Raw genomic sequence first — 21,541 nt, forward strand, 5'->3', positions numbered from 1 at the left:
TCGCCCGGAGGCTTCTTCCTTTTTCGCGTGGGCTAGCGAGCTTAAAGGCCGGGAGCTATGGAGGAATATGCCCGGGAACCTTGGTAACCGAGGCGGTTGGGTGGACGGAGGGCTTGGGCGCTGGCCTGCCTTCGGGCCGGCTTCGTTAGGCGAGCGGGCGTCCTTGCGCTGGGCCGGCTTCAGCTTCCTTCGAGGCCCGCGGGGAACTTTAGGGAGCCTTTCCCCGCCCGCCATAGCCCGGCTCCTTCTTTTTAGTTCGCCCCCTTCCTTCCATCTCCGTCAGCTGCTCCTTTCCCTCTGCACGGGAGGGAGGGAGGGCCTGTCCCGTCCCATCCCAACAGCCCTGCGAGGTAGCTCAAGGTCAGCGGAGAAAACGAACCGGCCTCCATCTCGGTGCGGGGTCAAATTCCTGAGAAGGAATTCTTGAACCCGCCGTCCAAAGCCCTGAGAGAGAGATTGGAGCTGCGCTGGGGCCGCCTTGGCTTTTAGAGCAATGGCACTTAAGGCTTTCTCTCTAGTGATATCCTTGGACTGCTTTTCCTTCCCTCTTTCTTACAAAAGCGGCAAGGGCAGCCTTGCTGTTGGGAAGCATTGCGTGAGAGTCACAAAGAAACGAGGCGGCTTTTCACTTTAGCCGACCTCTTGGCCAGGATGAGAGAAGGGGAATGGCTCCAAGGTCACCCCGGGGATGTTATGAAACAGGCGGGTGGTCTGTATACGGACTCGGGTTTCCTTGCTCCCGTGTCCATCTCTCTGCCCGCTGGCTTAAGAAATGTACTTTGCCTGCTGCCTTCTGGTGTGGGGTGTGCTGTGGGGTAGCTGTTGGTACTTAAGCATCTTCCCTTTTTGCTTATTAGCCCTCATGGCCGTGTAATCAGTCAATTGGGAACTGGCAGGTTAAACGGATAGGCTGTTTATAACTAGACAAGTAGTCCTCGATTTGCAGCAGTTCATTTGAAGATACGGCAGTGAAAAAAGTGACTTAGGCCAGTGTTTCACACTTTATGACCATTGGGGCATCCCCATGGTCACGTGATCAAATTTCAGCTGCTTGGCAACTGGCTCATATTTGATCCCTGAATCATGTGATCACCTTTTGACAAGCTTCTGACAAGCCAAGGTCAGTGGGGAAGCCAGATTCACTTAACAACCGTGTTACTAACTTAACGGTTGCAGTGATTTGCTTAAAAACTGTGGCAAGAAGGGTCATAAATTGGGGCAACACTCACTTAACAAATGCCTCACTTAACAACAGGAATTTGGGGCTCAGTTGTGATCGTAAGGCGAGGACTCCCTGTAGTTGGTGGTGGTGTTAACCCAGTTGTCTTTTATTCAGAGGGACGTTTCAAGTTTGTGGCAGCATTTCAACATGTACTGGAATGTTTAGGAAACCCTTGTGTGGGTCAATATCTGTAACATTAGCATGTGTAAAGTGTTTTCAGCCTCATGTAATTTCTGCAACCCTTATGCTTTTGAGTTATCTGTAATAGTTTTGTTTTAGGGATTATATTTTCAAGCATTTCATGCAAGCAAATCAGTAAAAATGTATTTTAATACATTTGAAATGAAATGTGATGCATGGACATTTGTAAATAGAAATAAAAGCAGGAAATTCACATGAATTGGTTGTCAAGGCAGTGAGGTTTTTGAGAGGGAACTAGTACTGTATGGGCAGCAGCTCAATACACTAGCATTTGTGTTTTTATGCAGGCAATATTCTGTTGCAACTATGTTACACTTTTCCCCAAGCTGGTGTATGTGTCTATACTTAGGCTGGTAAATTGTTGATTACTTGTTTGTGTATTTGTGTGTGACAAGGAGCTCACTTATAGGCTGCCAGTCCCGATGGTTTTCATTTGTTATATTAAAACATCGGTAATACATAGCAGTATAACATTGAGGTAATATAATACTTCAGAAAAATTAAATTTAAATACTTTTAGTATTAAACATAAATTCTTACCATAACAGAGCTTCCTAAGTGAAGAGCCTACACTGACTTGTTTCTATCTGACAGCCCCTGGAGGATCGTGGATGACTGTGGTGGTGCCTTTACTATGGGAATGATTGGCGGGGGTGTCTTTCAGGCAATCAAAGGCTTTCGCAATGCTCCAGTGGTGAGTTCTACATATTTTATTTTTAGTCTTTGTTTCATTTGATTGTATTATCTTTTGCTCCCTTTAAGCAGCAAGCAATGAGGAAATAGAGAGTGTTGGGTCAAAATTCTTGTTTCAGTGACATTTGCTGTAATGAATGTAGAGGCAGTGCTGGGATTTAATGTATAGTATTTTGCTTTATGATTTAACAATATGAAAATATGGTTATTGTTTGCATCCATGCACCCTTACTGCTCTGCAATCTTGTTACTTATTATTGATTGAGCATGAAATTTCTGTGATCATCCAAACAGTTCGTTCTTACTTTCAATTGTTATTTGATGATTGGTAAACCTGTTTCATAAATATAGTATTATTCCCCTCAGTTTGATACCCTCTAGGGCAGGAGTGTCAAACTGGTGGCCGGTCGGCCAGATGCGTCACGTACAGGCCACGCCCACCCCAACTCTGTGAAAGAAACCCGTGCTCTAGGGGGTTGGTATTGCAATTCTGACAAAGGATGCCTGACTTTTAGGGATGATGGGCATTTGTATTCAATATCTCTGAAAGATTCTAGCCTTAAAAGGATGACTCTAATGAGAGAAGTTCACATATTTATTCATTTTTCTTTGCAAAATCCTAAAATGAATCCTAAAATGTAAGTACTGTGTGCGTTGCTTGAATTATGAGTCCTCTTTTAAGTATGGAGTTAATCAAAAGGATTTCTGTTTCTTTTTTAAAAAAAATTCAGGGTGTCAGGCATCGATTCAGAGGCAGCATCAATGCTATCAGAGTCAGAGCACCACAGATTGGAGGTAAGATAAAGGGTTTGGCAGGGGGAATGAGTGTCATAAGACAGGGGTCCCCAACCCCCAAACTGCAGCCCACTACCGAGTTGGGCTGAGTTGCAGCCTGTTCAAAACTAGGCCATGGTAGAGATGGGCAAGTGCATGTGCATGAAGCTTCACTCTGATGAATGGCAGACAGGTGCGTGCATGAAGCTCCACTCATATGAGTGGCAGATGCTTGCACTTGTGGGCGAAGCTCCATTCATGCAAATAGCAGTGCCTGCCATTCACATGCCCCTGCTCTTTCCCCTCTCCCCACCGTGCTGGGCTTGCAAAAGATCAGGGAGAACCAGAATCAAGTTCTGACACTGTCTGACAAGCAGAGGAGTGACTTTGCATCAGTCTGTTTCAGCTTGACTTACTCTTTTTTTGTTGTTATAAGGATTTAGGTGTCTGGAAAAAAGTGAAGAATATAAATTTAGGACTGGGATATGCAAAATTGTGTAGTCTCTTTCCAGAATGTTCTGATGCTTCTTCATAACAAACTGATCTAAGAATTTGGGAGAAATGGTTTATCCATTTCTGCAAGTGAATATTCTGCAGCATAAAGAACTTTGTAGTCTTCTGGTCTACAGACAAAGTATTTTTTGATGGTACAGATGAAGACAAATTAAACATCTCAAGCATGGACCTTGCATTTTGGAATTGGGTAATCGGATGGCGGGGGTGTCCTACAGCCCTTACCCTGGTTTCAGAACTCAGCAAGCTATCATGTAAGAATGGTTTGTCCCAGCCTATGATGAGGAAAACTTAGAAGAAGGTGGCAAAAGACAGAGAAAAGAAAGGATGCCAGGCAGAGAATGGGTGACTTCACTTAGCCCAGAATGTTTGAACTCCTGTATAACTTATATTATTCTGAAGAAAGTGGAGTACTTGGTTGGAGTTGTTTCCCAATCCTGCTATATTTTTTTAAAAAAATAAACATTCCAAGCAATGGAAAGTGGGAATTAATTGAGAAACGTTTACTTGCTGAAATCTTCACCAGCTTGGTGGCCTTCAGTTGTGTTAGACCAGTTTGTAGAATTTCCAGTATAGCCACACTAGCTTGATATATTGGACATGGAAGTCCAGCATATCTGGTAGGCATCAAATTGGGGAAGGAGGGTTTTTCCCTTCTTGAACTTTGCAGTCCTATAAATATTTGAGTAAAGTAAGTAAAGATAGACTTCATGTTAGGATTAATTCAGCAACTGTTTGACATTACGATGAGACTGGACGAAGAATATACTTGAAGTCCTTGAAGTTCCAGCTATTGCAATAAAATTCATGTGCTTGGCAACCATCTCATATTTTATGACGGGTTGGTGCATCCTGCAGTCATATGGTCACTGTTGTTGACCTTCTCTGCCAGCTTTCTATAAACAAAGTCAATAGGGAACCTGACAGGGAAGGTCACAAGTAAGTCTCTTCTCCCCCTCCCCCCACCCGCCCCAAACCACCATGCCCTCCGTTTGCTTGTTCTTCTCTCCTTCCCTGGCCTCCCATTTGGAGGACTCCTCACACACATGCACATATCTTACACCCTCTTTCCTTAGCCTTTGTAAGCTTATGCTGCACTGGAAGACACACACACCATTCACTCATAGTCTGCGCCAAGCCTCCTAGGGCAGCCCACTCCACTGTGCCAGTCCATGTTTCTTACCTGGGATTCCCTTAACTTCTGACATAATGGCCCATGTGCCTTGTGGTTATGATGACAACTGGGATTGGCCTGGATTGCCATTGCTAAGTGACGTGGTCACATGACATGCTTTACACCCACATCATTTAGCAATAGCAATCTTGGTCCCAGTTTCCATTTTACCTTAAGGATTACCCTAATACTAATTTTTTAAGTTCATATTATAGGTAGTCCTCCACTAACTGCCACAATTAGGACTGGAATTTCTGTCATAAGTTGTGGTAACTCAAGTTGGATTCTATTTTTCAACAATGTTTATAGTGGTTATTGGTGAATTACTGTGATGGTTAAATGAATCACAAGGTTGTTAAACAAATCCAGGTTCTCCAGTGGGTGCTTTGTGCTGTTTTTTTTGCTGGAAATCAGTAAAAAAGGGGTTGCAGATGATGATCATGTGACCGCAGGTTGCTGTAATTAGTCATAAATGCAAACTGGCTGCCAAGTACCCAAATTACAATCACATGACTTGATTACTTGCATCTATGAGACCATTACTTGCAGTAAGATGCTATGAGATCTGTTTACTTCTAGTAACCTATCATGAATCCTATACCTGTGTAACAATTTATAGAATGAGCTCACATATTTAAAAATACCAATGAAAACAAAAAATCAAGTCATTTGCATTTTCTTATGCTTTCCTGTGTGTTTATTCATACACTTCTATTTTCAAGAAATTGACACAAGATTTGAGATTGCAAATACTTTAAAAAATGTAAAGTTGTTTCGGTCTTTCAAGGTTTGGGTGATAAATTTGAAAATCAGTTGCTCGGGAGGCAGTATCTGTGAATTGCTGCCCCTTTTTGAGACACTGAGTATCTTTGGCAATGACTTCTAAGACTCTGGGGTATTTTGATCCAATTCTCATGTGCACCCAACCAGTATCTATAATAAAGTTACTTAGTATCAGGCAAGGGCTTTTTTGGTGCAAGTTATGAACAATTCAGCATTCAACTGGTGATTCCAAAGGCCTTTTCTCTTTCTCTTCCCAGGGAGCTTTGCAGTGTGGGGTGGGCTTTTTTCTACCATTGACTGTGGTCTGGTGAAGATGCGAGGCAAAGAAGATCCTTGGAATTCCATTACCAGTGGGGCACTCACGGGGGCTGTATTAGCATCGCGCAGTAAGTGATGTTTCTTAGCTCTGCCAAATACACATCACCCATTTATCATCACTTTCTAATAATTGCTTCCTTGGGGCTTACTAACTGCTTTTTCATTTAGGTGGGCCGTTGGCCATGGTAGGATCTGCTATGATGGGAGGCATCTTGCTTGCCTTGATAGAAGGTGTTGGAATTTTGTTGACAAGATATACAGCCCAGCAGTTCCAAAACCGTAAGTTATATTTCTGAGAATAAAAAGTCCCAGAAGGAGGGAGGATTTGGGGGAATGTGTAGACCTCCAAATGTAGTTGCAAGAAAAAAGTCCTTTTCATTGTTGGCCTTGATTCCGGGAATGCTGGAATTGAAATGTAATAATATCTGGAGGGTTAGAAGTCTCCATTACATCCAGGGTAATATGTTTGGAATACTTTTTCATACTACTATTTTTCATACTTTTTTATACTATTGCTTATGTGTAGAGGACCTGCAGCCTTTCAAACACTTTGTTGCATGCCCCCTAGAGTCACTTGATTAGTGAAATGGGTGGCTACATAAATGTGAAAAATAAATTCCCAGTAGTCTCAGCTAGCATTATTAATAGTGAAAGATGTCATTCAAAATCCAAAGATCCAGATGTTAATGCACCTGCCCTTGTCTATTACCTTGTAACGATAAAATTTAGTGAGAATATTATGAACCAATTGGCACTAGAGCTGGGGGAAGTGGTGTGAAGTCAGTTCCACTTTGTGGTGAAAGAGATTTTGGCTTTTCTAATCTGATGTTTCTTTGCAGTTACCCAGAGTGCAAGAAATGTCTCTTCCTGATTGCCATACCTCTCCCCATTCTTATCTCAGATCTTGGTGCATCTATAGGGAGGAAGCATGGCACATTCCTGTCTCCCCCCCATCTCCTGTAATTTAACACAATTTTTGCTAATGGTTCTATAAATGTGTTCCAGGGTTACACGTCTTCCCATGCTGTCTGGCACCTTCCTCTTCTTTATTTACTGATTGACATTTCAACCTCCTTTGAATTTTCTAATAGTAAAAGTTGAGATTTTTCACTTCATTTAATGAATCACTTCTCCCTTCAACCCCAACCTTCTTTCCTCCTAGCTTCACCGTTGTTACTTCTGCTTCAGAAAGCTTTCCCCTGCTAATTCCTATCATGAATAATAGTAACCTTATGTTTTCATGTATCACTAATGGATCCTTCTTTTCTTCTTAGCCAATCCCTTTGGAGAAGACCCCAGTCAACTGCCTCCCAAAGATGGTTCACCACCTACAGGATATACAGGCTATGGACAATATCAGTGAGCCAATGTGGGGCCTGAATCACTTCTATTTTTAGAATCGAGCAAGATTTTTTCCCCTTGAAACTAAGACATTCACCCAAGAGTGCAAACAAAGAATGGAAGGGATTTGGTTCTTAGAGTTATCTTTTAGGTTTGGCAGAGGGGAGGGGCAAGGAAAACGTGGTTGGGGGTTTGAGCTGTATAATGTCTACCTCTATGAGGAGTTAAAGAATCTTGCAGTTATGAAATGAGGTGCCCCAAGATTAATTGCATACAATGATGGAACCAAAGCTTATTAGGAGAACTTGGAATCCTAGTACGATATTTCCCTGAAAAAACTGGGGTGTGCAATTACAATTAATCGACTATGGCAAATTTTGAAGGGCTGTTTTCCTGACTTTCTGATGGAAGGACTCCTCCAATTTTCTCTGTTTGGTGGAAACTCCTCTTAAGTTATATTTTTAAAGTCTGTAAACAAATAATGTGTTTTCCCAAGCCTTGGATGAAAGAGTTATTATAACAAGGGGAAGCCCTGCCACTCTACCAATGATGATCTCCTGTGATAGGTCTCTTCTTTGTAGGTCAGGTGCCTGTATGTTATTGAGCCAGAATAAGAAATGCTGCTACCCTGAATCCTCACCCTTTTCCTTCACTTGATAGTACTGTTGTTGCTGGTTGCTTAGGTTTTTTTTTAAAAAAAGAGGGAATAATGGTGGATCAAAACAGGGTTTGTGGCCTTGACTCACCTTAAAAAGCTGGATAGGCCTCTCTTAGAATTAAGTTTTATTCCAGTAAAATGCTGTGTCAGTTCCATCTTTAGAAAAACTAAGACAGACTGGCAGAACAGAGAGTGTGCTTCAGTCTCTTAGGTGCATAAAAAAAAACATCCAGTATATTGAAACAGTGCTTTAGTTATAGATACTAAACAACCCAAAGCTCTTTTGGGATCTAAATTGACATTACCCCTCCGCCCCCTGCCCATCTAAGCCAAGCCACCTCTAATCCGGCAATATAATTTTAGTTCCAGTTTTATATACTTGGCCTTTTGGGCTAAGGACCTCAATTCAGAATTCAAAATTAAGATAGGATTAAAATTTTAAAGACCTAGTAGTCCATTTTCTCCAGCTTGAAGATCGCCTAATGGTGGGGCAATTGTATTTCAATATCATTGTAAAGAAATACTCTGTATTATATTACAGATGTAAATACAAAACTGGCTTTTTTGCATCTGTTTTGGAGAATTTAATTATCCATTTGACAAAAATGATAGTTATATAGGAAATGTCTCAGCAGTGTTTCACAAGAAAGTTTAGAATCATTTGAACCAACTTGCTCTACTGTTCCCCCCACCCCCCCAAATAGGGTTAAATCTTCCATCTGTTAATCTTTGATTCCATTTCCTTTAACAAAGAGCAGCATTGTCTTCTGCAAAGTCACAGTGCATCCAGCAATATGATGTTTTTGTCCTCCCCAGTCGACAAAAAGTTTGCATACCCACTAGTATTCATCATGAAGTTGATGATAATTACACTATTTGAAATTCTGTCATGCCCTCTTCAGAGATGGATTTTCCATTATAACAGACTTTTATTTCCTGGGATGGATCTGAAAAACAAGCCATGATAAATTGTTAAATGGAAATTAAATCTCCTCCACTATTTGTACAATGGACTTAAAAAGAAAAAGAAAAAAAACCTTCACAATCCTTAAGACTAGATATACATTTGAGATACGGGAAAAGAAGTGGCATCCTGTACAGACGTGACTTTTGTCAGGGTTGTGAGAGGCCTTACCTTGGTGGTTTTAACACGGTTTCCTAAGGAGCACATCCAGCCTGAGTTGTCAGGTAATGCTTTGCATTCCTCTTCAGCCTGGCAGGGCTGCATATCACACCACCACTTTCCTGTCACAATGGAGGCTATAGAAAAGAGGGAGACACTTGTTACCATCCCTCCTTAAAGCCGTGATCTTTACTGACATTGGTAACTTGTTCACTGCAGATATGGCATTTCAATAGGTTTTGTGGTCAAGATGGAATGCCTCTAGTCTATTCGGGCCTCTTGGCATCGAGAGGTTATAGACCAGGGACAAATGGGACTTCCTGAATTCCATGCTAACTAACCAACTTATCTCTGCCTTGCTTGAATCATGGAAGTCTTAGCATAATAAGTACTATTTGAGGACTTTAAGACCACTACTTACATCTGCCCTGAAAGAGCCATTATATTAAAAAACACAGTCCCCTAATAAAAGAGGCTACAACTATATGCTAAGCCATCCTCATCCTCACCCATATCTATTTAAGCACACGGGTTTTTTTTTCCTCTTTAGTTTGGATCCATGTTTCAATCTCTTCCCAGAATTCTTATTGCTTAGATTTTTGGTCCTTATATCCCCTTGGATTTTCCTGCCACTTGGGGTTAGGAGAAAGAAAGATCTTGACTCCTAGTACTTACTATCCACACAAGAAGGTTTGCCACGGGTTGTGCCAGCCACTTTGCCTTGGAGACAGGAGCATTGGATAGTTTGGGACCGTTCTTCAATATGGTTGCGGTTGCAGCAGCGTTTGACAGCAATCACTTTGCAGGTGCCCCCACCTGTGGTTGGGAGCAGATGAGAGGGAAGATGGAGGGGAGGAAGCAGCACTGAGGATTTTTGTCTGTTTTGCCTTTTTTTTCTCTAGCACAGAAGAGTGAAGGTTCTAATCTGATGTCAGCTTCTACACATGCACATGTACTATACCTGTTATGTGACAAAACTGCAAGCAAATTGGAATGCATCTGGATGGTAGTTACTTGAAATTATTTGCATTGCCAATTTTGCTGTCATTTGGATGGAATTGTCCTGGGATGCTTAGGGGCGCACTATGACTATTTGGAAGACTCTCACCTCCACACTTTAAGAACTAAAGTATACAGTAATTCTATTTGTGCATAAAAACAATTGGCACTCAAACAGTGATGTTAACAGAAAATACACAAACTATTATCCAAATAGATAACTTGGGAAAAGACAGTAGACCCTAAATTTCCAAAATGAAGGCTGATGTTAATACCTTTTACTTGGATACTCAACCTTCCCCTTCCCCAGAACAGAAGAAACTCACTGATCACTGGGATTTGATCTACTGTTGTCTGGTACCAATATTGATCGTGATGATGTTGACTCTGAATGGGAAACTCTTGAGCAAAGGTGCCTGGCCGCATGAGAATGATGGAAACCATTAGGAATGCTGTAAAGGGGTGGCACATCTTGATAGAGCTGCAAAAGAAGGATGAGATTGCACAGCAAGAAGAGGAAAGGAAAATGGAATCCTATTTTACCTGGTACGTCTTATTTATCCTTAGCTTTGGCAAAGTTACAGTGAGGAGAACAGTTGCATGATAGCCATCTGGGACTACTTTTCCAAGAGAGGGGACATATTAAAATGGAACAGCTTGAAGACAGTTTCTTCCACCTATGCTTAGAAGGAGTGTAATTCCTGACGTACTGTTATAATTTGTTTTGAAGTTGGGAATTAGCTTTTCAGAGAACTTGGCTGCTGAGTCTCATTTGACAATCCTGACTTATGAAGTGCATGACCACACAGGCCCAAGCTGACAGAAAAGAGAGGGATTTAAAAAAAAACCCATGGAGATAATTTTATGATACCTATGTACTTTTCTTCAGGAAAGATTCCCCAGATCTTTGGAGGGCCTTTTCACAGTGTGAATTCTTAAGAGTTGTGTCTTCAAAAAAAGAAAGAAAGAATTAGTATTGGGCATAGTTGCAGTACATTACTAGTACATTATCGAAAGTGCATACATGCCTATTAAAAATAATTGTGAAAGTTATACCATGAATCTACAAAAGAGTGTGTGCTAATTATATGGGATTGTGTATATTTGATTTCCTACACCACTTTAAAATACAAAGTGAAACGAAGCTAGGATTCACTTTTCCAGAATTCTGTATTTGTTAGGACTAATATTAATTTTGAGATATACTTTCTTTATTTGGGATATTCTCAGTTTGTCCTGGACAAAATATACACTTCTCAAAAAAATAAAGGGAACACAAAAATAAGACATCCTAGATCTGAATGAATGAAATATTCTTATTAAATACATTGTTTATTACATAGTTGAATGTGCTGACAACAAAATCACACAACAATTATCAATGGAAATCAAATTTAGCAACCCATGGAGGTCTGGATTTGGAGTTACACTCAAAATTAAAGTGGAGAAAAACACTACAGGCTGATCCAACTTTGATGTAATGTCGTTAAAACAAGTCAAAATGAGGCTCAGTAGTGTGTGTGGTCTCCACGTGCCTGTATGACCTCCCTACAATGCCTGGGCATGCTCCTGATGAGGTGGCGGATGGTCTCCTGAGGGATCTCCTCCCACACCTGGACTAAAGCATCTCCCAACTCCTGGACAGTTCGTAGTGCAACATAGCGTTGGTGGATGGAGCGAGACATGATGTCCCAGATGTCGGGCGGGCCAGTCCATAGCATCAATGCCTTCATCTTGCAGGAACTGCTGACACATTCCAGCCACATGAGGTCTAGCATTGTCTTGCATAAGGAGGAACCCAGGGCCAACCGCACCAGCATATGGTCTCACAAGGGGTCTGAGGATCTCATCTTGGTACCTAATGGCAGTCAGGCTACCTCTGGCGAGCACGTGGAGGGCTGTGCAGCCCCCTAAAGAAATGCCACCCCACACCAGTACTAACCCTCTGCCAAACCGGTCATGCTGGAGGATGTTGCAGGCAGCAGAACGTTCTCCACGGCATCTCCAGACCCTGTCATGTCTGTCACATGTGCTCAGTGTGAACCTGCTTTCATCTGTGAAGAGCACAGGGCGCCAGTGGTGAATTTGCCGATCTTGGTGTTCTCTGGCAAATGCCAAATGTCCTGCGCGGTATTGGGCTGTAAGCACAACCCCCACCTGTGGACATTGGGCCCTCATACCACCCTCATGGAGTCTGTTTCTGACTGTTTGAGCAGCCACATGCACATTTGTGGCCCGCTGGAGGTCATTTTGCAAGGCTCTGGCAGTGCTCCTCCTGTCCCTCCTTGCACAAAGGTGGAGGTAGCGGTCCTGATGCTGGGTTGTTGCCCTCCTATGGCCTCTTCCATGTCTCCTGATATACTGGCCTGTCTCCTGGAAGCGCCTCCATGCTCTGGACACTACGCTGACAGACATAGCAAATCTTGTTGCCCCAGCTCGCATTGATGTGCCATCCTGGATGAGCTACACTACCTGAGCCACTTGTGTGGGCTGTAGACTCCGTCTCATGCTACCACTAGAGTGACAGCACTGCCAGCATTCAAAAGTGACCAAACCATCAGCCAGAAAGCATAGGAACTGAGAAGTGGTCTGTGGTCACCACCTGCAGAACCACTCCTTTATTGGGGATGTCTTGCTAACTGCCTATGCTTTCCACCTTTTGTCTATTCCATTTGCACAACAGCATGTGAAATTGATTGTCAATCAGTGTTGCAACCTAAGTGGACAGTTTGATTTCACAGAAGTGTGATTGACTTGGAGTTACATTGTGTTGTTTAAGTGTTCCCTTTGAGCAGTGATGAGCAGTGTATTTTACATTCCTTGACTTTCACACTTTTGGCAGGTATGCTAACACACACTTTGCAGCCCTGCACTGATCAGGAATTGTTTGAAGGCTATCTGACTGCTTTCTATGCTGCAAGTTCAGGAAAGTATGTATTACCTGCTTGGGCCAACCTTACTGACCTGAATGGGCACCTTGTTTCTGAATCAGCACTTGAGCAGCTCAACCAGCAGCAACACTTGTTTCAAAGGAGTTTGTTGTTTGTCAAGCCTAGTGGAAAGAGGGAAGAATCAAATCGGAAAAGCAAAGCAACCTAACTACAACAATCAAGTAAATGTTTCTTTTCAACAAGAGAAACTGAGATACGTTCATGTGTTGATTTTTACAAATCCACAGGTAGTTCTCTACTTTCGACCACAATTTAGCCCAAAATGTATGACATTTGTTAAGTGAATGTTGCCCCACTTTATGATTTGTTTAAGTGAATCGGTGCAGTTGTTAAGTTAGTAACATAGTTGTTAAGTGAATCAGGTTTCCCTATTGACTTTGCTTGAGAGAGGGTTGCAAAAGGTAATCCTGGAACACTGCAACTGTCATAAATGTGAGTCAGTTGTGAAGCATCACGTGACCATGGAGGATCAGAAGTGTGAAAAACAGTCGTAACTTTGAACAGTCACTAAGCAAACTTGTAAGTCAAGAACTACCTGTATGATTTGTTGGTGAGGAGTTTGGATCATTTTGTGATGTTCTATGGGACAGTGTTAATGTATTCATTCTGTGGTATGATTAAGGAAAAAGACCTTCAGCATATCTACAGGTTTTGTGCTTTGGGAATTTTCTATTGGAAAAGTGGTATCTGCTAGTATAGCATCATAATAACTTGGAGGTGGATCTCCAGTTTGTCTAGAATTCTCTTCTGGTGTACATGATAAATTCCCAGTTTTTCAGCAGGCATCCTATAGTGGGAGGAAATTGTCTTGTGCTTGCTTCAAATTAGTTTCCATAAGTTGACCTGCAAACTTAGAAGTCTGATCTAAATGCATGGTTACTCATTATGTAGAGAAGCCATTTCCCCAGCTAGATGACCTGAGCTATTTCTTGAAGAAGCAACAAGGAAGCATCTTTTCTGCTGGCCCCCACCCTATTATCCTCCTGGGGGTGAGGTTCATCCCACACACTTCTTGGCCTTCCAGAAGAGCACCAGTAAGTGGTGCTGAGGAAGCACCTTGAGGGAATAATAGATGTTGAAGAAAATAGTTCAACCCCATATAGAAGACAACAAAATTTGTATACATGGATCATGGCTAGCATTGGTAATGAAAGAGATCTTGGGTTAATGGTAAACAGTTCAATGAACATATCAACACTATGCCTATGCTGTAAAAAATGGGCAGTAGCATGTTACGAATAAGATAGATATATAATATTCAAGATATTGTCACACAATTTATATAAAGACTATAAATTGTGTGACAGTATCTGGAATATTGTGTGTGTTTCTAATTGCCACACCTCAAAAAGGACACAGTGGAGCTGGAGAAGGTTCAGAGGAGGGCAACTAAGACCATCAAGGGACAGGAGCCTTTATGAAGAAAGGACAGAATGTTTGGGAGATTTTTAATCCAGAAAGAAGGCAAATGAAAGGGGACACAACAGAGGTGTAGAAAACTATACGTGGTGTGAATAAAGTGAGAAAGGAGAAACAATTTTCCCCTTCCCAAAATACTACAACCAGAGATCACCCAATGAAATTTGAATCCTGGAAAAATCCAGCAATGCATATAATAGTATCTAAGATAGGGATATAAATTCCATCTTTATTAGACCCAGCCCAAGTGATCCCTGATTATTTCACAAGAGAAGGCTCCTTACAGAAAGCATGTCTTCTCATTTGATCAAGCCAAATGGTTTAACTACGAAAAGCATTGTTAGATAAAGGTGCCAAGACTGGTATATGGTGTAATATAACCATTAAGTCAGTTGATTCCTCCCCCACAAAAACCAGTCTCCAGTAGGAGAGGATGATATTACACTCGGTCCCTAGAATCACAGATGCTATTAAATCTAACCTATTAAAAACATTCTGTGTAAAAAGGGATTAAGAGAAATATTTAACATTTTCTACTAAATGGTGGCTAAATAATCCCTGTAAATAATAATGTGTCTGCTGCTTTTATTAGAGGTGTTTTCTTGTACCCTTGGAACAAGAATTGAACTGGATGTCACAGGAACATTGTTTTTTTTCCAAGGGAACAACTAGAAGGGAGGGGGGACAGCCTCTCCCACAGTGTATTTTAAATCAGTATCTTAATTAGCATATTATCAAATCTGCCGTATAGAGAAAATACCTGCTTCCAGAGTCAAGAGTGTTTAATACAAGAAGTGCATCTCTCATAATCTAGTTCTCATAAATTTCTATAAGTTTCTATAGTCTGTGTGCTGTACAGTAAAAGGCTAAAAAGGTACTATATAAATAATGGGCTGTATTATTTAGAAAACCAAAATAGAAAAGATATTGATTAGTGATTTCAAGTGTTACCATAAGCAACGTCTGCAGTAGTCAAATGGAAATGCAATAAATTGTGCAATACCTTGTATAAGAACTTTTCAAGGAAGGGCTCATTGAACATCTTGTGCAAATGAAATCAAAGACCTGGATTTGTTACTCCTGTGGGGATTAGAATGTGCCAGTGACACATTTTATACCAAAGAGTTCAAAATGTTTATCCTGCTGTTAGGAACTTATTCCTAACTTGGGAGTTTTGTCCCACTGTATTGAGGATAACAAAAGATTTATTCTGAATTTTTCCATTCATCAAAATATTCTGCCATAGTCTTTTTATGATTTCCCCCCATGTTAGATAGGTTCAAATGCAAAAGTGGACAGAAATGCAGAATCAATTTCTTATTATGTAATAGGTAAGTGATAAATATTGCAGACTTAGTTCAAGTGGGATTCTTTTACTGTTTATGTCAGGAGCAATGATAAATTGCTTGAAAATTTGAGACATTTTTAAAATGACTAGTTCATTCCATAAAATATTGATGTAGTTTATTTTTTTTTTGCCACTTCTCCAATATATCATTACCTACTACAACATTACCTGAACAAGCTTTAATAGTCACCCAGGCCCCATTCTCATTTCTTACCTGTGATCCTGTCCTTGTTGCTGAAGTGTTCTCATCTCTCTGTCCCAGCCATGGCAGCAGGGTCTAGGGAGCCTGGAAACATCCTCTTCTTTGTTCGGATTAATTCTCTTTTTGGGGAAAAGGTGGAGAAAAATGTTCTGAGTGCTCAGAGTTCTGGAACCAAAGTCACTGTTCTGGCATTGTTGATCTGCCCTGATCATAACCTCCTCACAATCTAGCAACTCACTGCTCTCTCAGCCAGATTTGGTGCCAGAACCAAAAGTTCTGGCTGCCAGCCTTCCTTCTGCAACCCAGCAGATGTCTCGGTATCTGAGCAAGATTTTGAGTCTCTGTTCTTCAGCTTTGCTTTGACTGATATATGTATACACATGTGTCTGTGTAGGAGAGATCCAGACGGCCTCTTTTGTGCTTTTCTCCTTTACGCTTTCTGTTCAAAGAGCCCTCCTGCTACATCCCACACAGTGCTGCCTCCTCCAGATTTTGTTTCTGACACCACTCTTGCTGGGATATGAGCCAGCTTTGATGGTCTCTCTTTGCCTTCACTGCTTCTCACTTTGGGATGAAGTGTTAAAAAAAAGTTGGATCATCTAGAGATTTCTGTAATTCTTTGAAGGAAGGAAGGAAAAAAGAGGAAGGAAGGAAAGAGAAAAAAGGAAGGAAGGAAGGAAGAAAAAGAAAAAGAAAGAAAGAAAGAAAGAAAGAAAGAAAGGAAAGGAAAGAAAGAAAGAAAGAAAGAAAGAAAGAAAGAAAGAAAGAAAGAAAGAAAGAAAGAAAAGGAAAGAAAGAAAGAAATGCCATGCCTATTTTGCTGCTCCAGGATTTGTGACATGTTTTATTGCTCTTTTTATAAAACAATGGGTGGTATGTTTTATTTTAAAGCATATTCTTTGGTTTGCAAAATAATACGTTTTGTATGAAAATTGCACAGGAATAAGGTGTGGTTATACTGTGGTAGATATTAATCTGTAGCTGAAATTTCTGATATTTTAGTGACGTTATCTCTTAATTTCCCCATTTGGGACTACGTGGCTTGTACCAGCATATTTTCTTCTTACTCCTTTTCAATCTTAGCCACCCATCCCAATTTGCAGATCCAAAAGACAATTACTGTATGTATGATTGGGATTGCAGAGATTAATGGTGGAGAGTGATGGATGCTAGTGAATCCCATTGTTATCGATTCCATCATTAGCCACAGATGGTAACTGAGATGAGGTTGACAGACTGAAATTACAATTTATCCTTTCCACCTTTCTCTTCCTCAACCTCATTCTGCATTGATGATAGATTTCTCCACAGAGAAATTTAAACACCACCTTCACTAATACACAGTAGAAATCGTAATTGTCAATGTGAGCTCTGGTGTCAATAGAAAATGAGGGTGTGAGGAGTGGAATGTGATAAAATGTCCTCCTAGACAAATCTAGGTTTGCTATTGACCCAGTATCACTGAAGATGGTGAGAATAATGACAAAGTGTGCATGTTGGTGTAATATACAATTTATTAATGAGGCCAGATATGAATAGACTCTTTAATTGTTCAGTTACTTGATGGGGTTTTATGATGACTATCTTATACTGTATTGAAAGTACAACTTTGCTAGTGTAGCAACCAGTAGTCCTGGGATTTCAAAAAGCCCATACGGGTAAACTAGCTTGCCTGGAATGTAAACTACGATTTTCCACTGATAGGGTTTTTATTGTTATTATTTTTAAGTGCATTACATTATTAAAGGGACATTGTTCTCTTGGACACATCCAGACTATGCTTTCATAAAAATAGGAAAGATTAAAATTTTATCTCTAAATACAACAGTTACAACAGTTTCATTTAGTGACTATTTGAAGTTACAACAGCACTGAAAAAAAGTGACTTATGAACATTTTTCACACGTATGACTGTTGCAGCATCTCCATGGTCATGTGATCAAAATTCAGCCACTTGAGAACTGAAATAAAATATATGATAGCTGCAGTCTCTAGGGGTCACGTGATCACCTTAGGCAACCTTCTGACAAAGTCAGTGGGGAAGCCAGATTCATTTTACAACCATGTTACTAACTTTACAGCTGCAATGACTCGCTTAATAATTGTGGCAAGATAAGCAGGGATGCGATATGACAGGGTTAACTATCGGTTTTGGATTTATGAGCTTCCCTGCATGCTGAGAGCCACGCGCCTGTAAATCGTCATCAGCAGGCTGCATGCAGAGACACAGCCTTTGAAACAGCCTCTTTTTCTGCCTTTTTAATTGCAGCTGTGCCTCATTTGGCAGCTGAAGTTGAAAAATCAGGAAATAAAGATCAGGTAAGAGCCCGGGTGGGCAGGTGGGCAAAAACATCAGACATAGAACTGATTCTATGTCTGCTGCTCTTCAGAGCTACCGGTTCTACAGAGGTGAACAGAACCGGTAGAAACCCACCCCTGAAGACAGGTCATAAAAGGGCAAAATTCACCTAACCAAGGTCTTGCTTAGCAACAAAAACTTTGGGCTCAATTGTGGTTGTGAGTCAAGGACAATCCTGTATTGCATTCCCCCTGCCCCCAATTCAGGATGAGGATTGGCTTTGATGGCAGGAAGTGCAAGCTGTACACATTCAGTGGTGGAATCTTTTTTATGATTACTCTTCAGAAAAGCAGGTGTGGATCTTGTTCAAATCAGCCCCTCACTAACACAGTTCCCTCTTTTTAGGCTCTTTGAAGCAATACCACATTACACAAAAGATAGATGCGCTTAGAAAAGAGTTTTAGCTTTCAGTAAATTTCTGTATGCTACTCACGAGACTGCTAACTGCATTTTTCCAAATCTAACATTTTACTTTAAAAAAAAGTATTTCTCTTCTTTTTATTCAGTCACAAGAGAAGCAATTGAAAGGGAGTCAAGTTGTGCTGTACAGTGCGTATAATAAGTGAATGAATACAATGGTGCCACTGAAAACATCCAAGTTAAAATTAAACAGAATAAAAGCAGAGCCCCCATTGTCCACTCTTGAGCACCCAAATAAAGGGGAAAAAAACATAGACAATGTATTCCAAATAAAAAGTTCAGATATTTTTAAGAGATACAATATAGTAGAGATGGGCAGACTGAAATATCCTGCCATCCGTTGATAGATAAATTCAAACAAGCTCATCCAGGGATGAAAAATGGAAGAGAGCTGAATTTAATGTGTCTACATAGAAAAGTGAGGATAAAATCTAAAAAAATCAAAGGAATGACTATGAGAGTGGACAGATCACAGAGACAGAGATGGTGTCAGGAAAATCAAAGCTCAGAATGGTTCAAGGTGTGCATAGGAAGTGATTTAAAACAAAAGAAACTATTAATTGTTCAGGGAACACAGAAGAGAAGGTGGGGAAGCATTTACAGTATTCAATTCCTAACCTGGGTCAGACTGAGAAAAAGAGTTTACTAGAGAAATATAAAGAAAGCAATTAAAAATAATTTCAACATGAGCTTGATAGAAACACAGGAAATATCTACTGATCTTGATTGAATTCAGATTTTCAGGACCAGATAGAGTGCATCAAAGCTCCTGAAGAAAGCTGGCCAAATCTTGGTTGGTTGATTACATTTATTCATTAAATTTATATGCCTCTCATATTACTATTGAACTCTGGGACAGATTACAAAATGATAAAAATATAAAATAATTAAAATTAAGAAAGATTAAATAAAGGCTAAAAACCAAGAGGACGGCCAACATAGGGATGGGGATCTTTTCTCTATCCTGTCAGCCACCCCAGCATAGGATACCCGCATTGGAACCCCAGGCCAACAGGCAAAGCCAGATTTTAAAACTCTTCTGTAAGGCCAAGACGAGCATGGGGTGAACCTCCCTTCCAGCAGAATAGGGTGGGAGCCAGCAGGAAAGGCTCTTCTTTTGGACCACCAGCTGAAATTCTTATCTTAAACAGGCCTCTTCTGCTGGGATGAGCCAATCCTATTAGGAGTAAGATGGCTCTCAGATATTTTTGTCCTTGAAAAATCTGGAGGAGGGGACATCCACTGAGTGGAGGATGGCAAGCATTCCTATTCCCCCCACCCAGAAAATTTGACACACTAGAAGGAAGTCAGTTTGTCATCAATAACTTTCAAAGGCAAATAGTCTTCACCATGCAAGACCTCCTCAGATGCCAGAAGTACTTGTGGAATGTAATAACACTGAGAAACTTAGCACTGTACAGCAAAACAATGGTCTTTTTCAGAATTTTGAGGAACCTGGATGTAGAGGTATATACAAGACATCTTTATTCAATCAAGATGCTGATACCTGTCTTTAGAACTGGAATTCTACATAGCTGTAATGGCAGCAGGTGGCAAGTGATCTTGGATTTCAGACAAGACAAAAAGAAAAAAGCAATTCCCTATGGTGAAAATGACAATTTGCCATTTTATTGGCAGTGGATGATGGGAAGGCATTGCTCACTTGATTTTGCTATCAGTACTTCAGCCAGCAAGGTAACCATCAGACTTGTACAGTAGTTTAGTAACATCTGAATTGGCATCTTTAGGAAGGAAAAGTCCTATTCACAAGTATAAATCCACTAAAGGGTGATATTTACTAGGATCAAGTACATAAGAGAGGGGATTCCAGGATTTTTGTTTAATTTAAAAGGGGAAAAATAGAAATGTTCAGGGCAATGAATGGAGGTAAGGCCAGAGTAATTTCTAGCAGGTCTTCATTCAATGCTGCCTGTGGGGCAAATGAACTCCCTGGCTGACACAGCTCTTTTTATAGGAAAATGATCAGCCAACAACCAATCAGGAGATAGTATTTTCCTGCTCCAATAGAGGACCAGAATGAGAACTTCAACTGACAATTCTACCCCATATACAGTATATACAATACATAACAGAACGTTTCCAAATGAATGAGTACTTTTTAATTATGTTCTAATTCTTGATCCTTCAATGCTGTTTTTTGTCTTCTATACTACCCAAATTTTTGGATAATTCAAAAGCTGTCATGTGTAAGCTTCTGTCGCAGCGCTTTGCTTTTCGAAAGGAACTGTTGGAGTCGGGTTGCTAGGCAACGCGCTCCCGTCTCTGTAAGCCCCAGCAAAATCACCACTTGGCAAAGAGGTAAATTGAAAAAAAATCCCAGTCATAGAGCCATCATTTCCGGCTCCGATTAGACTCCTCGAAACTTGAAGGAAGGGTGGTGAAAGTACGCAGCCAAACCTATATATACTCGTTCAACACACCTTTTTGTGGCAATGCCTTCATCACGTGGGGCGAATGGCAGGTTATCGATCCCAGTTCGACATCCTCTTATAGCCTTAAGGCGTGAGAATCTTTTATTTACCTCAAATATGATAGATATTATACTGTCTTTATTCCGAGGAGGCAAAATACGATAGATTAACCTTAAGCAATACGCCCATACCTTGGCGTTTTGGTCAAACATTGATTTCTGGAGATGTGTAAATTATATTCCTGTTTTTAACAACAACACAGCAGGCATAGGATGTTCAAAGTCTCCTTGCTCTCTCCATCACATCTCCTCTATGCTGGAGATGGGCGCTTTAGATACATGAAATGAAAAGATACATTTTGTAAAATATGCCAAATGAAAGTACAAACGGACCTTAGCGGTCTTATACTCCTCTCTTCTAAGGGATGTTTTTGAACCTTTTACTCGGGACAGCCAGAGTTTGTAGCAGGACAGAAAACTCGATTTTGCCATAACCTGCAGGATTTGTTTGCACGAAATTTGTAAATAAATATGAGCTTGTTTGATGCACAGGTTGAAAAAAAGCACAGGTTGAAAAAAAAAAGTGGCCAAAGAAATGCTCAGAACTCTACT

General features: G+C 40.7%; 2 protein-coding genes and 1 long non-coding RNA gene across 3 annotated transcripts in view; 1 reads left to right on the top strand and 2 right to left on the bottom strand.

Moving 5' to 3' along the window:
* The first annotated feature begins 18 nt into the window (after nt 1-18).
* TIMM17B (translocase of inner mitochondrial membrane 17B) lies at nt 19-8,232 on the top strand. Its single transcript, XM_026711581.2, has 6 exons — nt 19-83; nt 2,018-2,117; nt 2,848-2,911; nt 5,618-5,746; nt 5,847-5,957; nt 6,953-8,232. The coding sequence occupies exons 1-6, from the start codon at nt 58-60 to the stop codon at nt 7,039-7,041; spliced, it is 519 nt and encodes a 172-aa protein (XP_026567366.1). The 5' UTR covers nt 19-57; the 3' UTR covers nt 7,042-8,232.
* Nucleotides 8,233-8,490: 258 nt separating this feature from the next.
* On the bottom strand, nt 8,491-10,400 carry LOC113443381 (chemokine-like protein TAFA-1). Its single transcript, XM_087925694.1, has 4 exons — nt 10,126-10,400; nt 9,476-9,616; nt 8,813-8,937; nt 8,491-8,624 (listed from the first exon to the last, which is right to left on the bottom strand). Exons 1-4 carry the CDS (start codon nt 10,268-10,270, stop codon nt 8,607-8,609), a joined length of 429 nt encoding a protein of 142 aa, XP_087781820.1. The 5' UTR covers nt 10,271-10,400; the 3' UTR covers nt 8,491-8,606.
* A 270-nt stretch (nt 10,401-10,670) lies between these two features.
* Nucleotides 10,671-21,541, bottom strand: part of LOC148127141 (uncharacterized) — a 28,802-nt gene continuing 17,931 nt past the window's right edge. Inside the window, exons 2-4 of the long non-coding RNA XR_015741970.1 lie at nt 15,732-15,838; nt 12,764-12,851; nt 10,671-10,747 (exon numbers count right to left, since the gene is read on the bottom strand). This is a non-coding gene — a long non-coding RNA (uncharacterized LOC148127141). The remainder of the gene's footprint in view (nt 10,748-12,763; nt 12,852-15,731; nt 15,839-21,541) is intronic.

Source organism: Pseudonaja textilis, chromosome 2 (assembly GCF_049901715.1).
Source record: "Pseudonaja textilis isolate UNSWEBS1 chromosome 2, rPseTex1.2, whole genome shotgun sequence".
Taxonomy (NCBI): Eukaryota; Metazoa; Chordata; class Lepidosauria; order Squamata; family Elapidae; genus Pseudonaja; species Pseudonaja textilis.